This window comes from Hibiscus syriacus, unplaced genomic scaffold (genome assembly GCF_006381635.1).
Source record: "Hibiscus syriacus cultivar Baekdansim isolate YM2019G1 unplaced genomic scaffold, ASM638163v2 tig00002793_pilon, whole genome shotgun sequence".
In the NCBI taxonomy this organism is placed as follows: domain Eukaryota; kingdom Viridiplantae; phylum Streptophyta; class Magnoliopsida; order Malvales; family Malvaceae; genus Hibiscus; species Hibiscus syriacus.
In genome coordinates this window covers 114,776-135,591 of record NW_024061944.1, presented here as the reverse complement: position 1 = coordinate 135,591, position 20,816 = coordinate 114,776, and the positions used below count along the sequence as shown (strand labels likewise).

The following is a 20,816-nucleotide window of genomic DNA, read 5'->3' as shown; positions in this document are numbered from 1 at the left end:
TTTATTAACCTCACTTTTAGGGTTGTTAATATTTAGTTCGACTAGAGTGATTATCAAGGGGCGGTAAAAACAAGGGTAAAACTACGTATTTAGTATTTAAACTATTAATTTTAGTCGTTTTAATACCTAAACTTTCATTATTTTTCAAAATCATACCTAACATTTACTTTTCATTTCATTTCATTACGACACCGTTAAAAACTTAACACGTTTATTATTTAAAATATCAGTTTTGGTTCGTTTTAGTACCTAATCTTTTAAATTTTTTAACTTAACTTTCAATTTTAAACGGGGTACTAAAATAAAACAAACATTAAAGTTTTTAATGGCAGATACTAAAATGAAACAAAAACTAATCTTTAGATATGATTTTAAAAAAAATGAAAGTTTAAGTACTAAAATAGATCAAAACTAATAGTTTATGTATTAACACGAAATTTACCGTGAAAATTATATTTATTAAAAAATTTAAACTTTTAGATTTAATTTCACACCTATTAGATTTTATAATTTGTATTCCTGTTTTTTTATTATCTTTTTAGAAATGATTCTAAGGATATAATTTATTTATATAATTTACTCAATAAAACCTAAATTTGACAGCTAAGCTCAATACATTAAACTGAAAACCAATTGATCATGCGGTTAAGAATATTAGTTGAATTCACACGAATACATATATAAGATTTTATGTCGGAGGATGTACAATATTTAAAATTTATAAAATTTTAATATAAAAGTAAATTTTTAATAAAAATTTATAAAATATATAATAATTTTAAATTTTTAACGAGGCTCCTCTTACCTCTTATGGTTAATTTTGTTGTTGTTGATAATCAAAGTATGTTTGAATAAAATCAACATGAATTGGTTCAAGTGGTAAGCAATTTGATATCGTTTAAGTAAGGTCTCAAGTTTGAGTCATTGTGTATGCAAAAAAAAACTTTGTTGGGAGACTCACTCACTATAACTATACGATGTGGGCCGATCTAAATTAATCAAGATAAAGACTTGAAACCGAAAGGATACCAAAAGAAAAAAAGTATGTTTGAATAAACAATAGAATTTAGTTAACATGGTAATTTAATGAGAAGTGGCGGGTAAAGCTGGAAGTATAAGTAACAGTAATATATGGGAAGCTTTGGTTATTATTGTAGTAAAAATGGGAATGGCGACACCCACGTTGTTTCATCGTCACCCGTCACCAACCTCATTAGCTATTTCTATCCCTTCTCTTTTTCTATTACTCACTTCAACCTCAAACAAACGCCCTCTGCATTTCCACTTCAATTCCATGTCAACAAACAAGAAGAAGACCATAACAGCAGCAGCAGCAACAGCAGCAACAACAAAGACCAAATGCCAATCGCCATGCAAATCCTCAGGACCACCCTGTTCCTCCTCTTATTCCTCCTCGTTTCCGCCATTTCCGCATCTGGGTTCGGATCCATGGGTCCCATCTCCGCCGCATTCGGCGAAGACGGGTTCTTTTGCGCCATTGACGCCGGTGGGAAACAGGAGGTTATATGTTGGAGCAAAAACAACAGCTCTCCTTCTTTGTCCTCTTCTTCTTCTACTACTACTACTTCCCCTTCGTCTGCTTCAACTTCACTAGCATCATTGGAATCTGCTTCTCAAGTTCCTCCCATGGCGGCTTTATCAGGCGGCGAAGGTTTCTTATGTGGCATATTAGCAAACACTTCTCAAGCTTTCTGTTGGAGCTTAATGTCGTCAGGTACGGATCTTGTTCCTTCGATTTATACTACCACAGCATATTCTCACATAGCTTCTGGAAAGAATCATGTTTGTGGAATCAAAGGGGCTTATTATTCTGATCATGGATCTGGTACCGTTGATTGTTGGGAAATTGTAAAAGGCTCTAATGACACTGTAAGTTCAAAACTGAGTTCTCTGTTTTATAATCAGAGTATTAATAACCTTGCTTTCAATAAGATTGTTTCCGGTGAAGGGTTTAGTTGTGGTGGGATCAGAGAAGGAGGGCTTGTGTGTTGGGGACCAACCGCTGCTCTTTTAGGGGTTTCGAATGTTTCGGAGAGTTTCGTAGTTCTAGCTTCTGCTAAAGGTTCTATCTGTGGAATCATGGATTCGACTCGTGAAGTGATATGCTGGGGTGATTCCGATTCATTTTCCGATACTCCTATCGGTCTCCGTTTCATATCATTGACGGCCGGTGCTTATCATTTCTGCGGGATTCGAGAAGATAATCACGGGGTTGAATGTTGGGGCAGCTTCAATTATTCTTCGGTACCGAAGCATTCCGGGTTTATGGCACTTGCTTCATCGGACTTCACTACTTGTGGCATAAGGGAGGATGATTTGGTTTTAGACTGTTGGTCCCGAAATCCCACTTTACATCCTGATTATAATCCTCCTCTGGAATTATGCAGCCCCGGTCTTTGTCGTTCGACTTCGTGCCTCGAAGGGGAGTTTGCTTTCAATGCAAGTAACCTAAACGAGCCAGATTTGACAAGCTTGTGTGTTAGTAAGGATTTGCAGATTTGTTCACCTTGTGCATCGAATTGCTCTGCAGGTTTCTTCTTGTCTAGTCCATGCACTAAGAATGCGGACCGAATATGCACTGCTTGCTCTCTTTGCCAAAACAGTTCTTGTTGGGATGTCTGTGGGCTCCCATCATCTCCAGAGAAACACTGGCATCATATGATTAGACTTGTGATCATAGTTGGTTCTTGTGCTTTTGGTTTGTTGCTGATATTGCTTAGCTGGTGTTATCTCCCACGTATGTTTACGACGGAAACCGAAGGGAAAACGAAACAGTTCAAGTCTTGCATAGGCAAACCGAACCAATTGGATGGTGATGCCGCTGTATTCTCTCCTGTTGCAGTCTCTCCTTGTCCCGGAACAGCTCAAATTTTCCGGCTTTCCGAGTTAAAAGATGCCACCAATGGGTTCAAGGAGTTCAATGAGCTTGGTAGGGGAAGTTATGGTTTCGTTTACAAGGCGGTGCTAGCAGATGGGAGGCAAGTTGCCGTCAAGAGGGCGAATGCTGCCACAATAATCCACACCAACAGTCGTGAGTTCGAAATGGAACTCGAAATCCTTTGCAATGTGAGACACTGCAATATTGTGAATTTGCTAGGTTACTGTTCCGAGATGGGGGAAAGGCTGCTTGTCTATGAATATATGCCCCATGGTACACTTCACGATCACCTTCATGGAGGGCTTTCTCCTTTGAGTTGGAGCCTTCGTCTGAAGATTTCGTTGCAGGCTGCGAGGGGACTCGAGTACCTTCATATGGAAGTTGTACCTCCAATTGTCCACCGTGACATCAAGACTTCAAACATTCTTTTGGATTCAGATTGGGGAGCACGAATTGCAGATTTTGGACTTGTTACATCAAGCGAGAGGGATCTCGATCTTAATGGAGACATGAAAAGTGGTGTGTACAGCTTCGGGATCGTTTTGTTGGAGATTTTTAGTGGAAGGAAAGCTTATGATAGAGATCATACACCTGCAAGCATAGTTGATTGGGCAGTTCCCTTAATAAAACAGGGCAAGGCAGCTGCCATTATCGATTGTTACATCGCGCTCCCGAGAAACATCGAGCCTCTGCTTAAATTGGCGGATATAGCTGAGCTGGCCCTCAGAGATCCTAGTGAGCGTCCTACTATATCCGATATGGTAATATTGTTGCAGCAAATCGTGAAGGATGGACCGATCTTATGATCTTTGCCCCCTATTTTATTTTGAACAGATTAGTAAAACGCACAGGTATTTGGCAACTGTAAATCAATTTCTTGTACATGAGAATAAGAAGCAATGTATTACTTAAATATCCACAAAGTGAAGAAGACTATTTTTTTTCTTAATAAGAGTGCTGGATGATGAACTTAGTTTTCTTGGATGATCCGATCCGATCGATGTCATCGTTGATCGATGATTCATATTTGTTCGGCTCTCATCGATTATACAGTTGCTGCATATTCCATGTCAAATTTACCCAGACATATGATCTCAATGTTAAGATATAGTAAGATATGATGATCACAGTGACACAATCCAATTTATGAACACTTCTATTTTAAGTAATAAAATTGAAATTCTGATTACAATATTATTTCAATTCTTGAATTGAGATTTCATTTCCTTTTTTATTAGATTTTTTTTATTATGATATTATTTCAATTGATTCCTTTCCTTTCCAGAATAGATTTGCTGTCTACGTGATAAGATTAACCTTATTTAAAGCCACTGATACAATATATAATAAACGTTAAGCATGATTTTCCCCCAGAACCCCATAAGTATCTCTTTAACGAATCCGAAACTCACTTTCCTAGGAAATTCCGAGTTCGACTGAGGAGAATCTGGAGTCCGAGGGGAGTCCAAGCACAAAGGGTCGAGTCAACTCTTGGCACAACTCACTTGTGACATCAAAACACAACGATTCTTGTTTTCATGTTCCAAAGATTTTCTTCTTCCATTCTGAAAATAATTGAAGTTTTTGCAACCTTTTTAGTCAACTTGTCACTAACTTATACTATATATATATAATTATCAGGTGTTCCTATGGGAAGTTTTCTTCACAAGCACTGAGAAAGATGATAGGCTGTCCCTGACATGGCGATTTCTAGTAGCAGCTATCAAAACAACAATTGGGGGGGAGAACTCGGTTCATCAATCATGGAACCAAATTGGAGAATTTGGAACCATATTCCTTTTGAGACTGTTCCTTGTGGTGGACATTAGGCCCCACTGTATACCCAATGGGTAGGGAAAGCTGCAGAGAAGAAGATGGGACAAAGGTTTTCTAAACCAGGTGTATAGGCATGGGAATCTATGCCATCCAAGCACTTGCAGACAAATCAGTTTCAGAATTGCAAATAAGCCTTTGCTTTATGATCTTGAAAAGAGAGAAGAAGAGAAAACACACCAAACAATAAAGGCCTTAGAGAAGTACCCACTTTTTCCCACCATCTTTTTCTTTTTTCTCTCCAACCAAACAGCTTCATTCTTACTCTTCACAAACCCAGTCGTTAAATGGGGTTTTTCAGAGACAAAAGTAGGAAAAGGTGGCCTTTTGGGGTAGAAAATTACATGGCTTGAGCATGTGTTTAGAGCTATATATTCTAAACTGACAACTCAAAAGCAAGAGCCAAGTCACCTTGAAGCCCAGCTTGATTATGACTGATTACATGTTCATCCAACATGTCACCCTCTTTCTTTCCTTATTTCTTTTCTTCACTGTATATACATCTCCTTTGCCTCCTTTCCATAGTGCATTTTTGTAAACCTCAACAGTTTTCAAGTATGTGTGTATGCATATCCATGTCTGCATGCCATGTGGTGCTTCTTTACTGTCATATATGTTATGCATCTAATCGTTTTCATATCCATGTATCATTATGAAATGCCTATTTTGCATGCCTGGCTCCCTGTATGCCATTCGCAAAGCCTATCAAGAGTCTGGTGGTCTCCGCGGATGGCATGCGAGGAGTCATGCAGGCATACTGCTACCTTCATCAGGGAAGATGGACGGTGTGTTCCAATCCAATTTCTAACAAAAAAGCTAAAGGATACAGGTAAAAATATCTTCTGGGAACTCTTGTATTAAGTCTTTATTTTTTGCTTATGGCCCTTTTTTTCTTTTACTCACAGCTTATTGTGCAGCAGGGAGAGTTTTGATGTTTCAATCTCTAGCAAACTGTAGTATGTTTATTTTGATATGAAAAAAAAAAATGAAAAATTACTATGGGAAAGTGCTACATCTCTCTGTATGTTTTTCCTATTTTTTACAATGTTTTCAGGACTATATTTGAACAGTTTCGGTGTCGTCGATGAAATAGAGGCTGCAAGGTCAGGAACATGAACTAAGGGGGCTTGGGGTGCTTTCCAGATTTGAAGAGTAGAGGCTCCGAAACGTTGTCTTTTGTCCCAGCTTGATATTCATCAGATCAACAACAAGACCGGGTTGTGAAATCTGGACTCCTTCCATGTCTACATCATTAGTCAGCATTTTCAGGGCCATCGACATCTCTGGTCGGAACCGAGCTGTTTCTTGAACGCAAAGGAGACCAACCTTGATGAATCGAACCGCGTCTTCTTTGGGGTAGTTCATACCTAGTATAGGATCCACCAAATGCAGGATCCGGTTAGCCCTGTATAGCTCCCATGCCTGCATGTTTTCCACACATGATAAAGTACACAAGTTAGTAATCTAATCGGAAAATTTATCGCAATGTTAGATTTCCGCCATTGATACCTTCTGAACAAGGTAATGTTCACCGTGCTCTAAGTCGAAATCGACAACTGTCTGGCCGCTGATAATTTCCAAAAGTAGGACCCCGAAACTGTAAACATCTGTTTTTCTAGTTAAACGTCCGCTGAAGGCATATTCCGGGGCGAGATAGCCTCTATCTCATTTGACATTGCAACAAATTTCATTAGCCACGGTTACTTCAACGACCACAAATTCAATCACACATTGAGAAATATTTATCAAGCCTACGGTAAAAAACCCAGCAATTCTCACTTACAATGTGCCTGCAACATGCGTGCTAATATGAGAAACATCGTTCCTCAGAACTCTCGAAAGACCGAAATCCGAAACTTTCGGTACTAAATTCTGATTCAAAAGTATGTTGCTAGCTTTAATATCCCTGTGCACAATGTGCGGCCTAACTTCGTCGTGAAGATATGCAAGCCCCCGAGCAACTCCGAGTGAAATCTCTTGCCTTGCCTCCCAACCGAGTTTGATCCTGTTTTGCTCTCTACCTATTAATACAGAATGAACAGCAGCCAAAACTGTATGATATAAATCTACTGCTTCCGTACACTATCCGATCAATTTCGAGTATCCCGCGATGTTTTGATTTACAGAGAATATCAAACTTATAAACAAGCTTACCTAGTAACACCTGCGCCAGGCTATTATTTTCCATGTAATTGTAAACCAAGAACCTTTTAGTTCCATCAACACAGCATCCCTTAAGTGTAACAAGGTTTTCATGTTTGAGGTTTGTAAGTGTAGAAATTTCAGACACGAACTCCCTTTCCCCACGCATCGATTCGAGTTCGACCGAAAGCATTTTTACAGCTACAACAGAACCGTTTGCAAGGAAGCCCTGCAAAGATGAACCCAGAATTTGTTATGGACTTTAGTTTCATGAAGAAAAAAAGGCTAACCATGGTCAAAGAGTTTTAACCTTGTAGACGCAACCGAAGGCACCTTTTCCGATCTTGTTTGAAGCAGAGAATCCACGAGTGGCAAGCCTTAGCTCACGGTAAGAGAAGACTGTAAAATTCTCATCATTTTCTCCTTGAGGTTCTGCATTGAAAGAATCAAAGAGAAGAAAGCAAATAACGTTGAATAAACAAAGATTCAATCCTGGAAACACCAAAACCCTTCGCATCAAAACATGGTCAAAGGTACAAGAAAGAGCCAAAAAAAAAATAAATCCAAGTTCATGTTATTTACCCTGTTTGTTCACGTCGATTATGGATGTTTCTGATGGCTGGGGAAAACAATACGAGAAACAGCAACAGAATTTCATGTCTCTGGGTTTGTCTGGAAACTGGAAACCTCAAATTACCCTTTTTTCCTGGGATTGATGTTTGGTAGAGACACAGAAAAGAGAACATAACATGCCTCTGGATTTTGACTTCATAAAAACCAGGACTCCAGACTCATTCACTTCTCCAGCAAATACATAGATCAAATCCCAAAAAAAGGAAATATTTTTATCAATCTGATTGGTTGAATGATGACGGTAAAACAAAAAGTTAATAGAATCAGTTGAGATATAGATTACAGTTGACCTTTGTTTAAGTCTCATTTTATACGTACAAAAAGGTAAGTTGAAATTGTAACCAAAAAAAAAATTAAAGTTGAAACAGGAAAGAAGAACCATCTGAATCAACCTGCCAATATGGACTTCATATTCCAATTATAATGTTGGATTTACTGGAAACCATTTTAGTGGAAAAATGGCTTCATCTAATTTCTGTGGTAAAATGAGTGCAATAATTCAGACGGATAAGTTATTAAAAGTGTTTATAATTCAGACTGTGACCCAATTTTTAAGTGTGTTCGGGACGGTCGCATAATTTTATATTAGAGTGTGACCTTCTAAAACTTTTGAAAGGAATAAATTTATAAAATTTCATGGACGAAAATATATATTCAATAGAAAATACACATGCACGAACCAATTTATCTCCATAGTTTAAAGAATTATTGTTGTTCATAGAGGTCACAAGATCGAGCACCAACTGCCACAACAGGGTGATTGAGTGTTCATTGTCAAATGGTTGAGAGTATTTAGAACAAATACTACTTTATAACCACATTAACTTAATAAAAAATAGAAAATACATAAAAAAAATTAAAATGTATAGTAATCTTAAATTTTCAAGGGACAATTTCCCTCACCTGCCCCCATTCGGTCCATCCCTGGGTGTCTCTACTGTTAAGAATTGATTCTGATGTTTTATCTTGATTAATTCGGACTGACTTACGTCGTACACTTGGCCTTGATGAGTGAGTCTTCCATCAGAAATTTTCTGCATACACAAAGACTCGAACTCAATACCTTACTTAAACGATATCAAATTATTTACTATTTGAACCAACTCCCGTTGATTTTTATCATGTATTTATGATATGTATGATATGCATTTTTAACAGTGTATCTGCCGAAGATATTTTGACACGATAAAATATATTATTAAAAATTTTATTTTTCCGTTTCTAGCCAATTTAACTCAAAAACTGTATCTTTAGACTTAATTTTAACATATATTTTTACTTATTTTTAAATAATAATAATAATAATTTTCCATTATAAATAAAAAAAGGAAAGAAACGTAACATATACTACTTCAGAGTAAAGCCAAATTAACCTTCAACATTGCCCTAATAAAGTCTTAATTATAAACCAAATTCACATTATTAAACCATTTTAGCCAAATCTAAAATCTCCCAAACAAAACCCAAATAAAGTATCAAAAAATGTAATCTTTTCGATTCCATCTTTTAACTTTTGGGTAAAATTTAAGAATGGTTATTAAACTACCAAAAAATTATATTTTAGACACTTAACTTTTAAAAATTATAAAATAAATAATTAAACTCTAAATTTTGTTGCTAATAGGAACCACACCGTCAGTTTTTGTTAATAGGTGACATGACACATTAAAATTAATAGATAATATCTTATTTATTTTCAATTGTAGCTAAAAGTTTATTTTTTTATATTTTTCTAATATCTCTTAGTAATTATTCTAAAAAATACAAGAAAAATTTTAAAATATATGAAGATTTATACTTTATTTTAAAAAAAAAATACTTTTTTTTTAAATTGTGATTTGAAAAAAAAAATTAAAATCATAAAATTTTAATAAAATCCTTCGTTATAAATAAATAACTAATATAAATTTAGACAATATCACTTTTATTCTCATATTTTTTATTAAACTAAACCATCCGGCATCCACTACTAATTAAAGTAATAATTTTCAACTGTAAGGGCCTTACATTAGTTTAAACTTACATTTTTTTTGAGTTGTAATGAAGGGTTTTATTAAAATTTTATGATTTGTAAAATATTTTCTTAAAATTATAATTTTTGAAAAATTATTTTATGATTTTAAAATAAGTTATGAATTTTCATATATTTTTTAAAAAATATTTTTTATGAATCTAGGGTGATTATAAGTAACAATATCTGCTCTAAAGACTCTCAAAAATTTGACAATGGACGCTCAAATACCCTACAATCGCTGGTGCTAGAACCCGAAACCTTTAGGGATAATAACTATCCTCTTAACCATTGAGGTCGCTTAGTTCATGTCTTTTAATCTTTTTATTTTTTAGAAATGTTGTAAAAGTATTAAAATTAAATCTTAGTTACAATTGATGGAACATATAAGATAATCCACTAATTTTAATGTGCCACGTGATTCTTTAAATAAGAATTAATGGTGTGGTGTTCATTTTATAATAAAATTAGAACTTTAATATATAATTTATAGCTTTTAAAAATTTAATGTCTAAAAAATTATTTTGAAATAATTTAGTGATTTTTTTTGACAATTCTAAATTTAATCTTAATCTTACTCAGGGACGGAGTGCCATTGGGGCCAGGGGCCTCGACCCCTGCTGTGTCATAAAATTAATTTTTACCTTAGCATAAGAATCACGATCATCTTAGATATTTTCAGGGTCTTAACCGAAAATTCAAAAATAGATCTTTATAAAATAAAAGTATATCCTATTACTTTGAACAATTAATTTAATATTGCACGAATAAATCATAGAAAAATAATTAAATTTTGTCGAACATTATTTTCATTTTTTTATTAATAAAACACCTTAAATACAAGTAAGTGAATGAATTAAAAAAATGGTTGAAATTTATTTTGAAATAGTTGTTTAGAAGTTATACATCAATGCTTCTTTATTTTGGTAAAGATTACTCTATTACTGATTGCTTTGTTGGTGAAAGTAACAATCGGTGAACACAGCAGGAGGCTATACTCTCTTAGAGATGGTGGAACTTCATGCTCTTTTTCATGTATATTAACATATGGTCTAATTATTTACCTTTCGTCTTGTTTAATAAACAATTTATACTTCCACATGGCATTTGACATAAGTTCCTTATGAAAATGAATGATTTCAAAATTGTAGTTTGTTTCATATTTTGCCTCTTCAATTTCTTTGACGATGCTTGCTTGTGCTACATATTACTGTCCCTGTTTATCAACTTGTTATCCCTTAAAAGTTTACAGCATACTTTAAATTTGAAATCTTATTTTCTCTACTATCTTAATCTTAATGTTTTTTGTATTCTTCTAACTTGTCTTCGTAATGGATAGGTTATTGTCCTCTCTTACAGATTGGAAGTTCAATATCACAAAGGTTAATTATATGCAAATTGGTATATTTTCTTTTGGGAACCAAGGAGGGACTGAACTTTTATATATTCGTTCGGTTACTATTTTCATGACTGGATGAGGAGGCCTCATTCTTCTGCTGTTACTGTGACTTCACAAACTTTTTATCCATTCTTGGTGAAGTGATTACCATTTTCATCCCTCACGTCTGCCGAGTTATAAATCAATTTTGAGTGATGTCCTGACCTGCAATCTTGCTTCTAGTGCTTCCTCTAGCCTTGGCCTGAGGTACTATTGCCTTGGAGTAGCGGGTTAGTGCTGGCAACCAATTTAAAGTATGTTTTTAATTATAATCTAGCCTCCTCTATCTTGCCTTTACTTATTCTTGCCCCAAAGTATGAAGGATGCTCTCTCCAAATTTATGGAATGGGGAGCAATGTATAAGAATATAATTACAAGAGGCGGGAGTACGGCTGACATGCCAGTTTATAAGAAGACCATAGTTATGCCTTTGGTATTAAGGTTGTCTACTTCCTGTGCAAAAGCATACAGCGAAAAGCTCCCTAATTCTTTTGTTGCAGCTCATGTTGGCTCACTCCTAACACATGACTGCTGATCTTGATACGCTACTGATGTAGTGGGCCAAAGTAGAAAGTTTTTTTGTAGTTGCTGAAATTCTAGTCTAGATGGCCCTTTCACGTATCAATTTGTGCTTGTGCCCGTGCCTGTGCTTGTGTAGTGGATGACCTTAACTATGCCAGAATTTCCTGCTTGATGCATTTATAAATTTTGCTTGTATATTTTTACTGTTAATTGATTTCAAAATATTGAAATTTATAAGGTCGTGTGAATATTCTGGTTCTTTGAAGTGCATGTCACTCTATCCTTTTTAGGTTTTACTAGCATGGCAAAACCTTCTTCTCTTATCAATGGATTAAACAGTTCTGGGTAGGAGCACAATGAGGGTGGCTTTATAGCCAATATTTCTCTACCCAGTGGCAACTAATTTATAGGATTCAACTGAAGAATGCAATTCTTAGTGTTGCATTTTTTTTCATTTTGCTGCAGATATATGAGATCCAAAACATGATAGTATTTGTGCCAAACTTGTGGCACTTCTTGATAAGCAATGAAATGCTGAATAGTCAGTGTGTTTTGCTTGTAAAAGGGCCATGTAGACTGAATGCATCCTTTGTTTCAATTATCTACCGTTATTGGAAATTAAATGTTCTTAATAAATCTATTCTCTTCATATTTGAATTTTTTTTCCTTTTACCGGTTCTCTTCTTCTGAGACATTTATTTTTTGCTATTAAGTGACTTTCTTATGGGGCATAGACATGAGAATGAACATGAGCAGGGCCGGAATCATATGCATGCTGAATAACTTCATGCAAATCTAGGTATTGTTGACAGAAAATGTCTATTGATGCAGTGCGTTATTCCTCCCACTGGATGCCAAGTAGTTTTGCAACCTCAAGCCACAGTGTTGAAGCTCCACACTACCAACCTGACACTTCATGTTCATCTCATGATCTTTTTCAGCATCCATCGGCGCCTGGAACATTTGCTCCAGCGCCTGGAACATTTGCTCCAGCCCCTGAGAACTACATGCATCGTGCATGATCTTCCAATTATGATAGGCATACTTTCCATGGAGTTGAGGGTGATTTTGTTGCTCTCTCAATGGGCAGTATAAGAGGACCTCACAAGAGAAAAAGCCCGAGTGTTCCTTCAGTCTGTGAGAGGGGTGGTTCAAGCAGATATGCTGGTGCTGGAAGTTCATCTGATATTCTTCTACCTTCTGGCTTTTGGCAACGGAAACCTAACATAGAAGTCCTGCTCTTCCTCAGGGTTTCCGTGGCAACTCTGCACAATCTGTAAGGGGTATTCGCACAAACTATTCTTAGAGATCTTGCCCAACTTTCAGGGCTTCTTCCAGCAGCATGCGCTTAGGGCATGCAGCACCCTCGGAAGAGGGGATGCAGATTGTTTCTGAAAGTTATCCATCCAGGCACCCTCAATCGTTATATGCTGTAACATTGCGTAATAATGAGCGGGATGGGATGTCAAGGATATATCATGATAGACATCGATCTCTAGCTGATGATGCAGCTTTCCATGGTCGCTTTTCATCTGAGGTACTTACCACTTACGAAGGAATTATGTTCTAGCATATTAGCACTTGAGGTGGACTTACATGTCCTCTTATCAGTAGATTGGAAACCCCTTGGACATAGTGTTAGGTATGGCTCATAAATATACCAGTAAAGAGGACAGGAGATGGAGCGGAGTGAGCGAAGCGAACGCAGCGAACATCAACTGTCCTTACAAAGAAAGTCTCGTTGTGGGGTTACGAATTATGTGGGTTGGGGGTGCGGGGGCGCATCCCTCGCGGTACGGTACATGGTTAATTTTGTAATTATGTACCAGGGTTTTCTATTATAAATAGAGATGTAACCTAGACCTAAAATATCATTTGAATAAAAACTTCTAGCGCCGCCTAGGCACCGAGGACGTAAGCACATTGCCGAACCTCGTAAAATTCTCGTGTTCTTTTGTCTTCTTTACCCGTTTTCGTCAACAATTGGTATCAGATGTCAGGAGCAAAATTCGAAGTCGCGAAATTCGATGGTCAGGTAACTTCGGATTATGGCAAACGAGGGTGAATGATCTATTGGCGCAGCAAGGGATCTTGAAGGCTTTGCGATCTACAAAGCCGGCGTCGATGGATGAGGAAGATTGGGAAGAATTGCAGCAGCGAGCGGCAGGAACCATACGATTATGCTTGGCGGACGAGGTCATGTATCACGTCATGCATCTATCGTCTCCAGACGAAATTTGGAGGAAGTTGGAAAGTCAGTTTATGTCCAAATCCTTAACGACAAAACTGTATCTGAAGCAGCGGCTGTATGGGCTGAAGATGCAGGACGATCACGATTTGGCGCAACACGTGAATGTCTTCAATCAAATCGTTTCTGATCTGGCTCGGCTTGATGTGAAAATTGAGGATGAAGACAGAGCGATGATTCTGTTGTGTTCGTTGCCTCCCTCTTACGAACACATGGTGACTACTCTTACATATGGGAAAGAGACTATCAATGTGAGGAGATTACTGCAGCCTTGTTGGCTCACAACCAGCGGAAGCAGAATGCAGGGGAAAGCTCTCAAGCCGATAGCTTATATGTCAAGGGTAATCGAGATCGTGGACGGAAGCCAGGGTCCGGGAAGCGGAATTCCAGATCCAAATCCAGGGATAAGAAGACGATTCACTGTTACAAGTGCAAGGAGGCGGGACATATGAAGCGAGACTGTCCGAAGTTGAAAAAGCAGACTGATGAGAAGCGTGATGGCTCATCCAAGTCTGTGAACGTGGTCGAGGATGATAATTCTGATTGCAGTGAGGGTGATATGCTTTCTATTTCAACGACACAATTGACGGATGCTTGGATTCTTGATTCTGGATGTTCTTATCACATCACGCCAAATAGGGAATGGTTTTCGACATACAGGCCGGTTAATTCTGGTTCGGTTTATTTGGGTGATGATCGATGTTGCAATATTGTTGGTATTGGTGATGTCAGAATTAAGATGCACGATGGCTCCGTTCGGACATTGAGTGGTGTTCGACATATCCCAGACTTGAAGAAGAATTTGATTTCCTTGGGCACTTTGCACAAGAATGGTTTTATCCCTAAGGCTGACGAGGATAGGGAAACCATTCGGATTGTTAAAGGAGCATTGACTGTGATGAAAGGCAAGATGACTGCAGGGAATATCTACAGATTGTTAGGGAGTACCGTTGCAGGTGGAGTTCACTCTGTTGAGTCCTGTGATGATACGACAAAATTGTGGCATATGCGCCTTGCTCATCTTAGTGAACGTGGTATGGCAGAATTACACAAGAGAAAATTGTTGCATGGTGTCAAAAGCTGTAAGCTCGACTTTTGCAAGTATTGTGTTCTTGGTAAACAGACTAAAGTCCGTTTCAAGACTGCGAAGCACACAACTCAAGGGATTCTTGATTATGTGCATTCTGATGTATGGGGGCCTTCCACGACATCGTCTTTGGGTGGATCTAGGTACCATGTTACTTTTATTGATGATTTTTCACGGAAAGTTTGGGTGTATTTTTTGAAACAGAAATCTGAAGTTTTTGAGAAGTTCAAGCTGTGGAAAGCTGAGGTAGAAAACCAAACAGGACGAAAAATCAAGTGTTTGCGGTCTGACAATGGTACGGAGTACACAGATTCACAGTTCCTACAATTCTGTAAGGAGCATGGGATTCAGAGGCATTTTACAGTGCGCAAGACACCACAACAGAATGGTGTTGCGGAACGAATGAACAGGTCGTTGAATGAAAGAGCCAGATGTTTGCGGTTGAATGCGGGGCTTCCCAAACACTTCTGGGCTGAGGCTGTTAACATGGCGTGTTACCTTATCAACAGATCGCCAAGGGCATCGCTGGCTGGGAAAGTTGCAGAAGAGGTATGGACTGGTCATGATGTTAGTTTTGATAACTTACGGATTTTTGGTTGTCCTGCTTATGTGCATGTACCTGCTGATGAGAGATCCAAACTTGATGCAAAATCGAATGAGTTCATTTTTCTGGGTTACAAGAAAGGTGTCAAAGGATTCAAGTTATGGGATCCAGTTGCGAAGAAAGTTATGATTAGTAGAGATGTCGTTTTTGATGAACAATCCATGTTGCAGCAGAAGCAAGACACGACAGTGGTGGATTTCGAGCAGTTTCCAGTTGAGAAACCAGAAACTTCTCAACCGACTTCTGGTGGTTCCACTACGGATGATTTGCAGGATTATAGTCTCGCCAGAGACAGGGTGAGACGGACGAATATAAAGCCTCCGAACAGATTGGGTTTTGAAGACTTGGTATCTTTTGCACTTATTGTTAGTAGTGATGATCCGGTTACTTTTCATGATGCCGTTACTAGTCAGGAAAACGACAAGTGGATGGCAGCCATGGTTGAGGAGATGGAGTCTTTGAATCACAATCGCACATGGGAGTTAGTTCCCCTTCCTGAGGGTAAGAAGCCGATTGGTTGCAAATGGGTGTATAAGAAGAAACCAGTAGTAACAGAAAAAGAGGGGGAGAAGTTCAAGGCTCGTTTGGTAGCGAAGGGTTTTTCACAGCAGAAAGGAGTTGATTATGATGAAATCTTTTCTCCTGTGGTCAGGCACACTTCAATCCGAGCAGTACTTGCATTGGTGGCTAGTTGGGATTTGCATTTAGAGCAGATGGATGTTAAAACTGCTTTTTTGCATGGTGATTTAGAGGAGCAGATCTACATGCGGCAACCTGAAGGTTTCACTCAACCTGGAAACGAGCATTTAGTTTGCAGATTGAAGAAATCTTTGTACGGGTTGAAACAGTCTCCGAGACAGTGGTATAAACGGTTTGACTCCTATATGATCAAGATTGGCTACAACCGATGTGAGTATGATTGTTGTGTCTATGTTAAGAGCCTTGATGATGGTTCTTTTATTTTTCTATTACTGTATGTTGATGATATGTTGATTGCTGCGAAGAACATGGATGATGTTATCGGTTTGAAAACTTTATTGAGTCAGGAATTTGATATGAAAGATTTAGGTGCTGCAAAGAAATTCTTGGAATGGAAATTTGCAGGGACAGAGACTCAAGGAAACTGCGGCTATCTCAACGGGGTTATGTTGAGAAAATGCTAGAAAGGTTTGCGATGAGCAGCGCAAAACCAGTTAGCACTCCATTGGCGAATCACTTTAAGCTCTCATCAGAACAGTGCCCCAAAACAGATAAGGAAGCTGAAGATATGGCAAAGGTTCCGTATTCTAATGCTGTTGGCTGCTTGATGTATGCGATGGTATGTACTCGTCCTGATTTAGCTCATGCTGTTAGTCAAGTTTGTAAGTACATGTCTAAACCTGGTAAGCAACATTGGGAAGCAGTCAAGTGGATCTTTCGGTACTTAAAGGGTACTGTGGGACATGGAATTGTTTTTGGGAGTCAGCGGGATAATCCTTTGGTTGTAGGATATGTGGATTCAGACTATGCAGGTGACTTGGATAATAGAAGATCTACGACAGGGTATGTCTTTACTCTTGGTGGAGGGCCTATTTGTTGGAAGTCTACTGTTCAATCTATTGTGGCTCTATCTACAACTGAAGCTGAGTACATGGCAGCGGCTGAAGCTGCAAAAGAAGCTTTATGGCTTACTGGTTTAGTGAAGGAGTTGGGTGTTCAACAAGGTGGAGTTCAGTTGCTTTGTGATAATCAAAGTGATATTCACTTGGCTAAGAATCAGGTGTATCGTGCTAGAACTAAACATATTGATGTAAGGTTCCACAAGATCAGAGAGTTTGTTGCATCTGGAGAGGTTTTGTTTCAGAAGGTACATACTGATGAAAATGCCGCTGATATGTTCACTAAGCCAGTTACGACAGACAAGTTCAAGCATTGCTTGGACTTGTTGAATGTTTCGAGTTGTTAAAGAATCAAGGTAACCCAACCCACATTGAATTTTCAAGAGGCAGGATATTCGCCAAGGTGGAGATTTGTTAGGTATGGCTCATAAATATACCAGTAAAGAGGACAGGAGATGGAGCGGAGTGAGCGAACATCAACTGTCCTTACAAAGAAAGTCTCGTTGTGGGGTTACGAATTACGTGGGTTGGGGGTGCGGGGGCGCAGCCCCCGCGGTACAGTACAGGGTTAATTTTGTAATTATGTACCAGGGTTTTCTATTATAAATAGAGATGTAACCTAGACCTAAAATATCATTTGAATAAAAACTTCTAGCGCCGCCTAGGCACCGAGGACGTAAGCACATTGCCGAACCTCGTAAAATTCTCGTGTTCTTTTATTTTCTTTACCCGTTTTCGTCAACACATAGCTTTCAGCATGTTGCATTTGAGGGTGTTTTACTTCATCAAGTGTTTTTGCCAATGAGATGCTGGGAAAATTCTGCACAGTTGCCTTTCCTATGTTTCAGCTTGCCCACCGACGTTTCTGATTTAACAAGCGTTAGCCGTATGTTATATAATTTATTTTGACTCTCTAGGGTTTTACGGTCGCGGACCGCTCCGTTTTTTACGGGTCTAGAAATATGTTTGATCAGCATAGAGATATGAGATTGGACATAGACAACATGACTTACGAGGTATGTACATATTCCCCTTGTTTATTATGGTGCTGTTTCATTCTTTTAAACCTACTTTGGTTGAATTCTGCAGCAGGAACTACTTGCATTAGGGGAAAGAATTGGAAGTGTTAATACACGCTTGCCCGAAGACTCGATATCTAAGTGTTTGGCCGAAACAATTTACCACTCTTCAGATCAAATCCAGTATAAGAGCTCGTGTGATATGCATGGTAAGAATTTCATTCATCTTGTATCATGTATGTTTCAACATGAAATTATCCAGAGCAGATGATCACCTAAGTAGTTTGAGTTCGGCTCCATACAGGAGTATAAGGAGATGGATGAAGTGGGAGCGTTGAAGACTCGTGATCATAAATACCATGGCCATTGTATCAAGAAGTGGTTGTCGATGAAGAATACGTGTCCGATCTGCAAAGCTTCGGTTGTGGGCGATGATCGGAGTTAGAAATAATGACATTTGTTATGTGGTTTATCATTCTTGTATATACATATTCAAACATTTTCTAGGGCAATTTGTAAAAATGGGGGGATTTGTTTTTAAGAAAACTGCTAGTTTTATTAAAAATAAAAATTATTAAGAATTACAATGAAGATTTACAAGTATAACGTAAACGTAAATAAAATTATAATTAGGATATTTTCTTATAACAATTGATATAAAAACTAGTTACTTAGATCACAAAATGACCAAATAAGGAAAAAGTTAAAAACCTTAATCAAAAAGTTAGAATAAAATAAAGGCATGAATAAATTTGACTGCATCGACAAATGAACCACAAAAGAAGATGAAGCTACTGAAGGTCCCCAACAGATCGCAAATCAAAGTCAAGCGACGTGAAAAACATATCTACGAATGCAAAATGTGTATCCAAATCAATCATGATAGTCCAAAGCAGAGAAGATCATTAATAAAGTACATGTGAAAATATTATATTAATATCTTATGCCAGACGCTAGTCAACTAAAGCATAACATCTAACATGGATTATTTTGACAAAAATTAAAATATTAGAGGTTAAAATACTCGAAAAAATAAGTGTCAAAGTGATTATTTGATCAAACGTTAGAGACTAATTTTTTCACTGTGCCTAATCCTTAAAAAATTATGGATTCAATCGAAAATTTTATAATAATATTAAATATAAAATTATATAATTAATTAAAATTATAACTAATTAAAAGATCTATACAATTTACTCGAGAGAAAATTTAAATTTATGAATAAATTACTGAAATATCGGTATTTAACCTAGAAGTAGATGTTGTCCGGCTTGGCTATTGATAGAGTATTGCAATAAAACTTAGATTATGAAAATTGTCATTAACGTATATGATTCTAAAACAGATAGTTGTTGCCTTTTGGTTCATTGATTTAGTAAATCTTCACTTCAAATATGATTTTTTTTAAGATGTCAATCTCAGGTGGTTTGCAGTTCAATTATTTATAATTTTTTAGCACATAAATTTAAAATTCATGATGTTGATAGTCAAATCTTTTAATTTACTTAAACTCCTCCATGGAAGAGTAGGGAAATCATGATCCAACACCCATGGCGACTTATATCTACGATTTGATTTCTAAATCTATAAAATGAAAAGAAATGAAAAATTCTACGATGCTCGAAGAGTAGTGATGAGCACCACTAATGACGAACACCATTAATTTAATTTATAAAAATTTTAGTTCTAAAGGACTCACCGCATAATTATAAATTAGTTACAAATTTAAAGATAAATTATTTAAAATAGAGGGTAAACTATACCAATGACCACCTAATTATTACCCCTTTTCATTTTGACCAATATTTTTGAAATTTTGTCAATCAAGTCACTCAACTATTTAAATGCATTCAATTAAGCCACTTACCATTAATATTTAATGGAGAAGGTGATGTGACAATTAAAATATTCGGTATAATTACACATTTGGTCACAATTACTTTTATATTATATCAATTTGGTCCTAATTTGAAGGGCTTAGATCAGGGGCGATGCCTGCCAGTGAGCAAGGTGATGCCCAGAGTTGTTCAGAAGTCGGAGCTATAGCCGAGTCAAGGTGTGAGCTTGTGGAAGCCAACCAAAGATGAGTCGTTCAGGCCCATGCCCGAAGATAGTGGTGAAAATGGAGGAGACCATGACAAGGGACAATGGCCAGATAGAGAAGAAAGCTCTTCGAGTGGCTAATGAGTGACATTGATGGATCATGGTCAGATAAAGCCATCGAGGAATCATGGCAATGCCAAGTCTGTGTCAAATAAGAAGGAGAGTAGCAAGCCACTTAAATGCTACTTCTGTGATGGTCCTCACTTGATAAGACGATGTCCCGAGAAGAATCGTCTTGATGTCATTGTCAAAGGAGAAGACAAGTCAGAAGGGTAAGTAGCCAAAGATGATATGAATGTGGGTGTCGAAGGAGTCAAGCCAGGAGCGAGGCTCGACACAAATGCGAGTAACGTAGGAAAGCCGAGGGTAAATAAATGAGATCCACTGAAGTATTTCCTATGTCATGGACCACATAGGGCCAAGAGTTACCCAAATAAAGAAAAGCACGGTGCCAATGCAAGTGACGAAGCAGAGAATCCGAGGGTAAAGAAACGAGAGCCATTGAAGTGTTTCCAGTGTGGGGGACCACACAAAGTGCTTGATTGCACAGATGAAGTAAAGTTTGACACGAAAGCCAATGACCAAGCATGAAAGCTGAGGGTAAATAAACATGAACAATTGGAGTGTTTCCGGTGTAAAGGTCCACACATGGTGCGTGAATGCCTAAACCGTATCAAAC

The 20,816-nt window shown here is 37.6% G+C and overlaps 3 protein-coding genes across 4 annotated transcripts; 2 read left to right on the top strand and 1 right to left on the bottom strand.

Moving 5' to 3' along the window:
• Window positions 1-1,126: 1,126 nt before the first annotated feature.
• LOC120149906 (serine/threonine-protein kinase-like protein CCR1) lies at window positions 1,127-3,877 on the top strand. The gene has a single exon (XM_039162615.1). The coding sequence runs from the start codon at window positions 1,132-1,134 to the stop codon at window positions 3,703-3,705; it is 2,574 nt and encodes an 857-aa protein (XP_039018546.1). The 5' UTR covers window positions 1,127-1,131; the 3' UTR covers window positions 3,706-3,877.
• A 1,904-nt stretch (window positions 3,878-5,781) lies between these two features.
• On the bottom strand, window positions 5,782-7,678 carry LOC120149917 (putative serine/threonine-protein kinase). Of its 2 annotated transcripts, none has more exons than XM_039162635.1 (6): window positions 7,457-7,678; window positions 7,185-7,306; window positions 6,887-7,103; window positions 6,516-6,753; window positions 6,242-6,392; window positions 5,782-6,154 (listed from the first exon to the last, which is right to left on the bottom strand). In XM_039162635.1, the coding sequence occupies exons 1-6, from the start codon at window positions 7,530-7,532 to the stop codon at window positions 5,837-5,839; spliced, it is 1,122 nt and encodes a 373-aa protein (XP_039018566.1). In that variant the 5' UTR covers window positions 7,533-7,678; the 3' UTR covers window positions 5,782-5,836. The 2 variants fall into 2 exon arrangements, with proteins under 2 accessions (XP_039018566.1, XP_039018557.1); XM_039162626.1 differs by having other exon boundaries at window positions 5,784-6,154; window positions 6,516-6,749; window positions 6,883-7,103; window positions 7,457-7,676.
• A 5,033-nt stretch (window positions 7,679-12,711) lies between these two features.
• On the top strand, window positions 12,712-20,121 carry LOC120149317 (E3 ubiquitin-protein ligase MBR1-like). Its single transcript, XM_039162146.1, has 4 exons — window positions 12,712-13,015; window positions 17,933-18,031; window positions 18,108-18,243; window positions 20,009-20,121. Exons 1-4 carry the CDS (start codon window positions 12,821-12,823, stop codon window positions 20,119-20,121), a joined length of 543 nt encoding a protein of 180 aa, XP_039018077.1. The 5' UTR covers window positions 12,712-12,820.
• The last annotated feature ends 695 nt before the right edge of the window (window positions 20,122-20,816 follow it).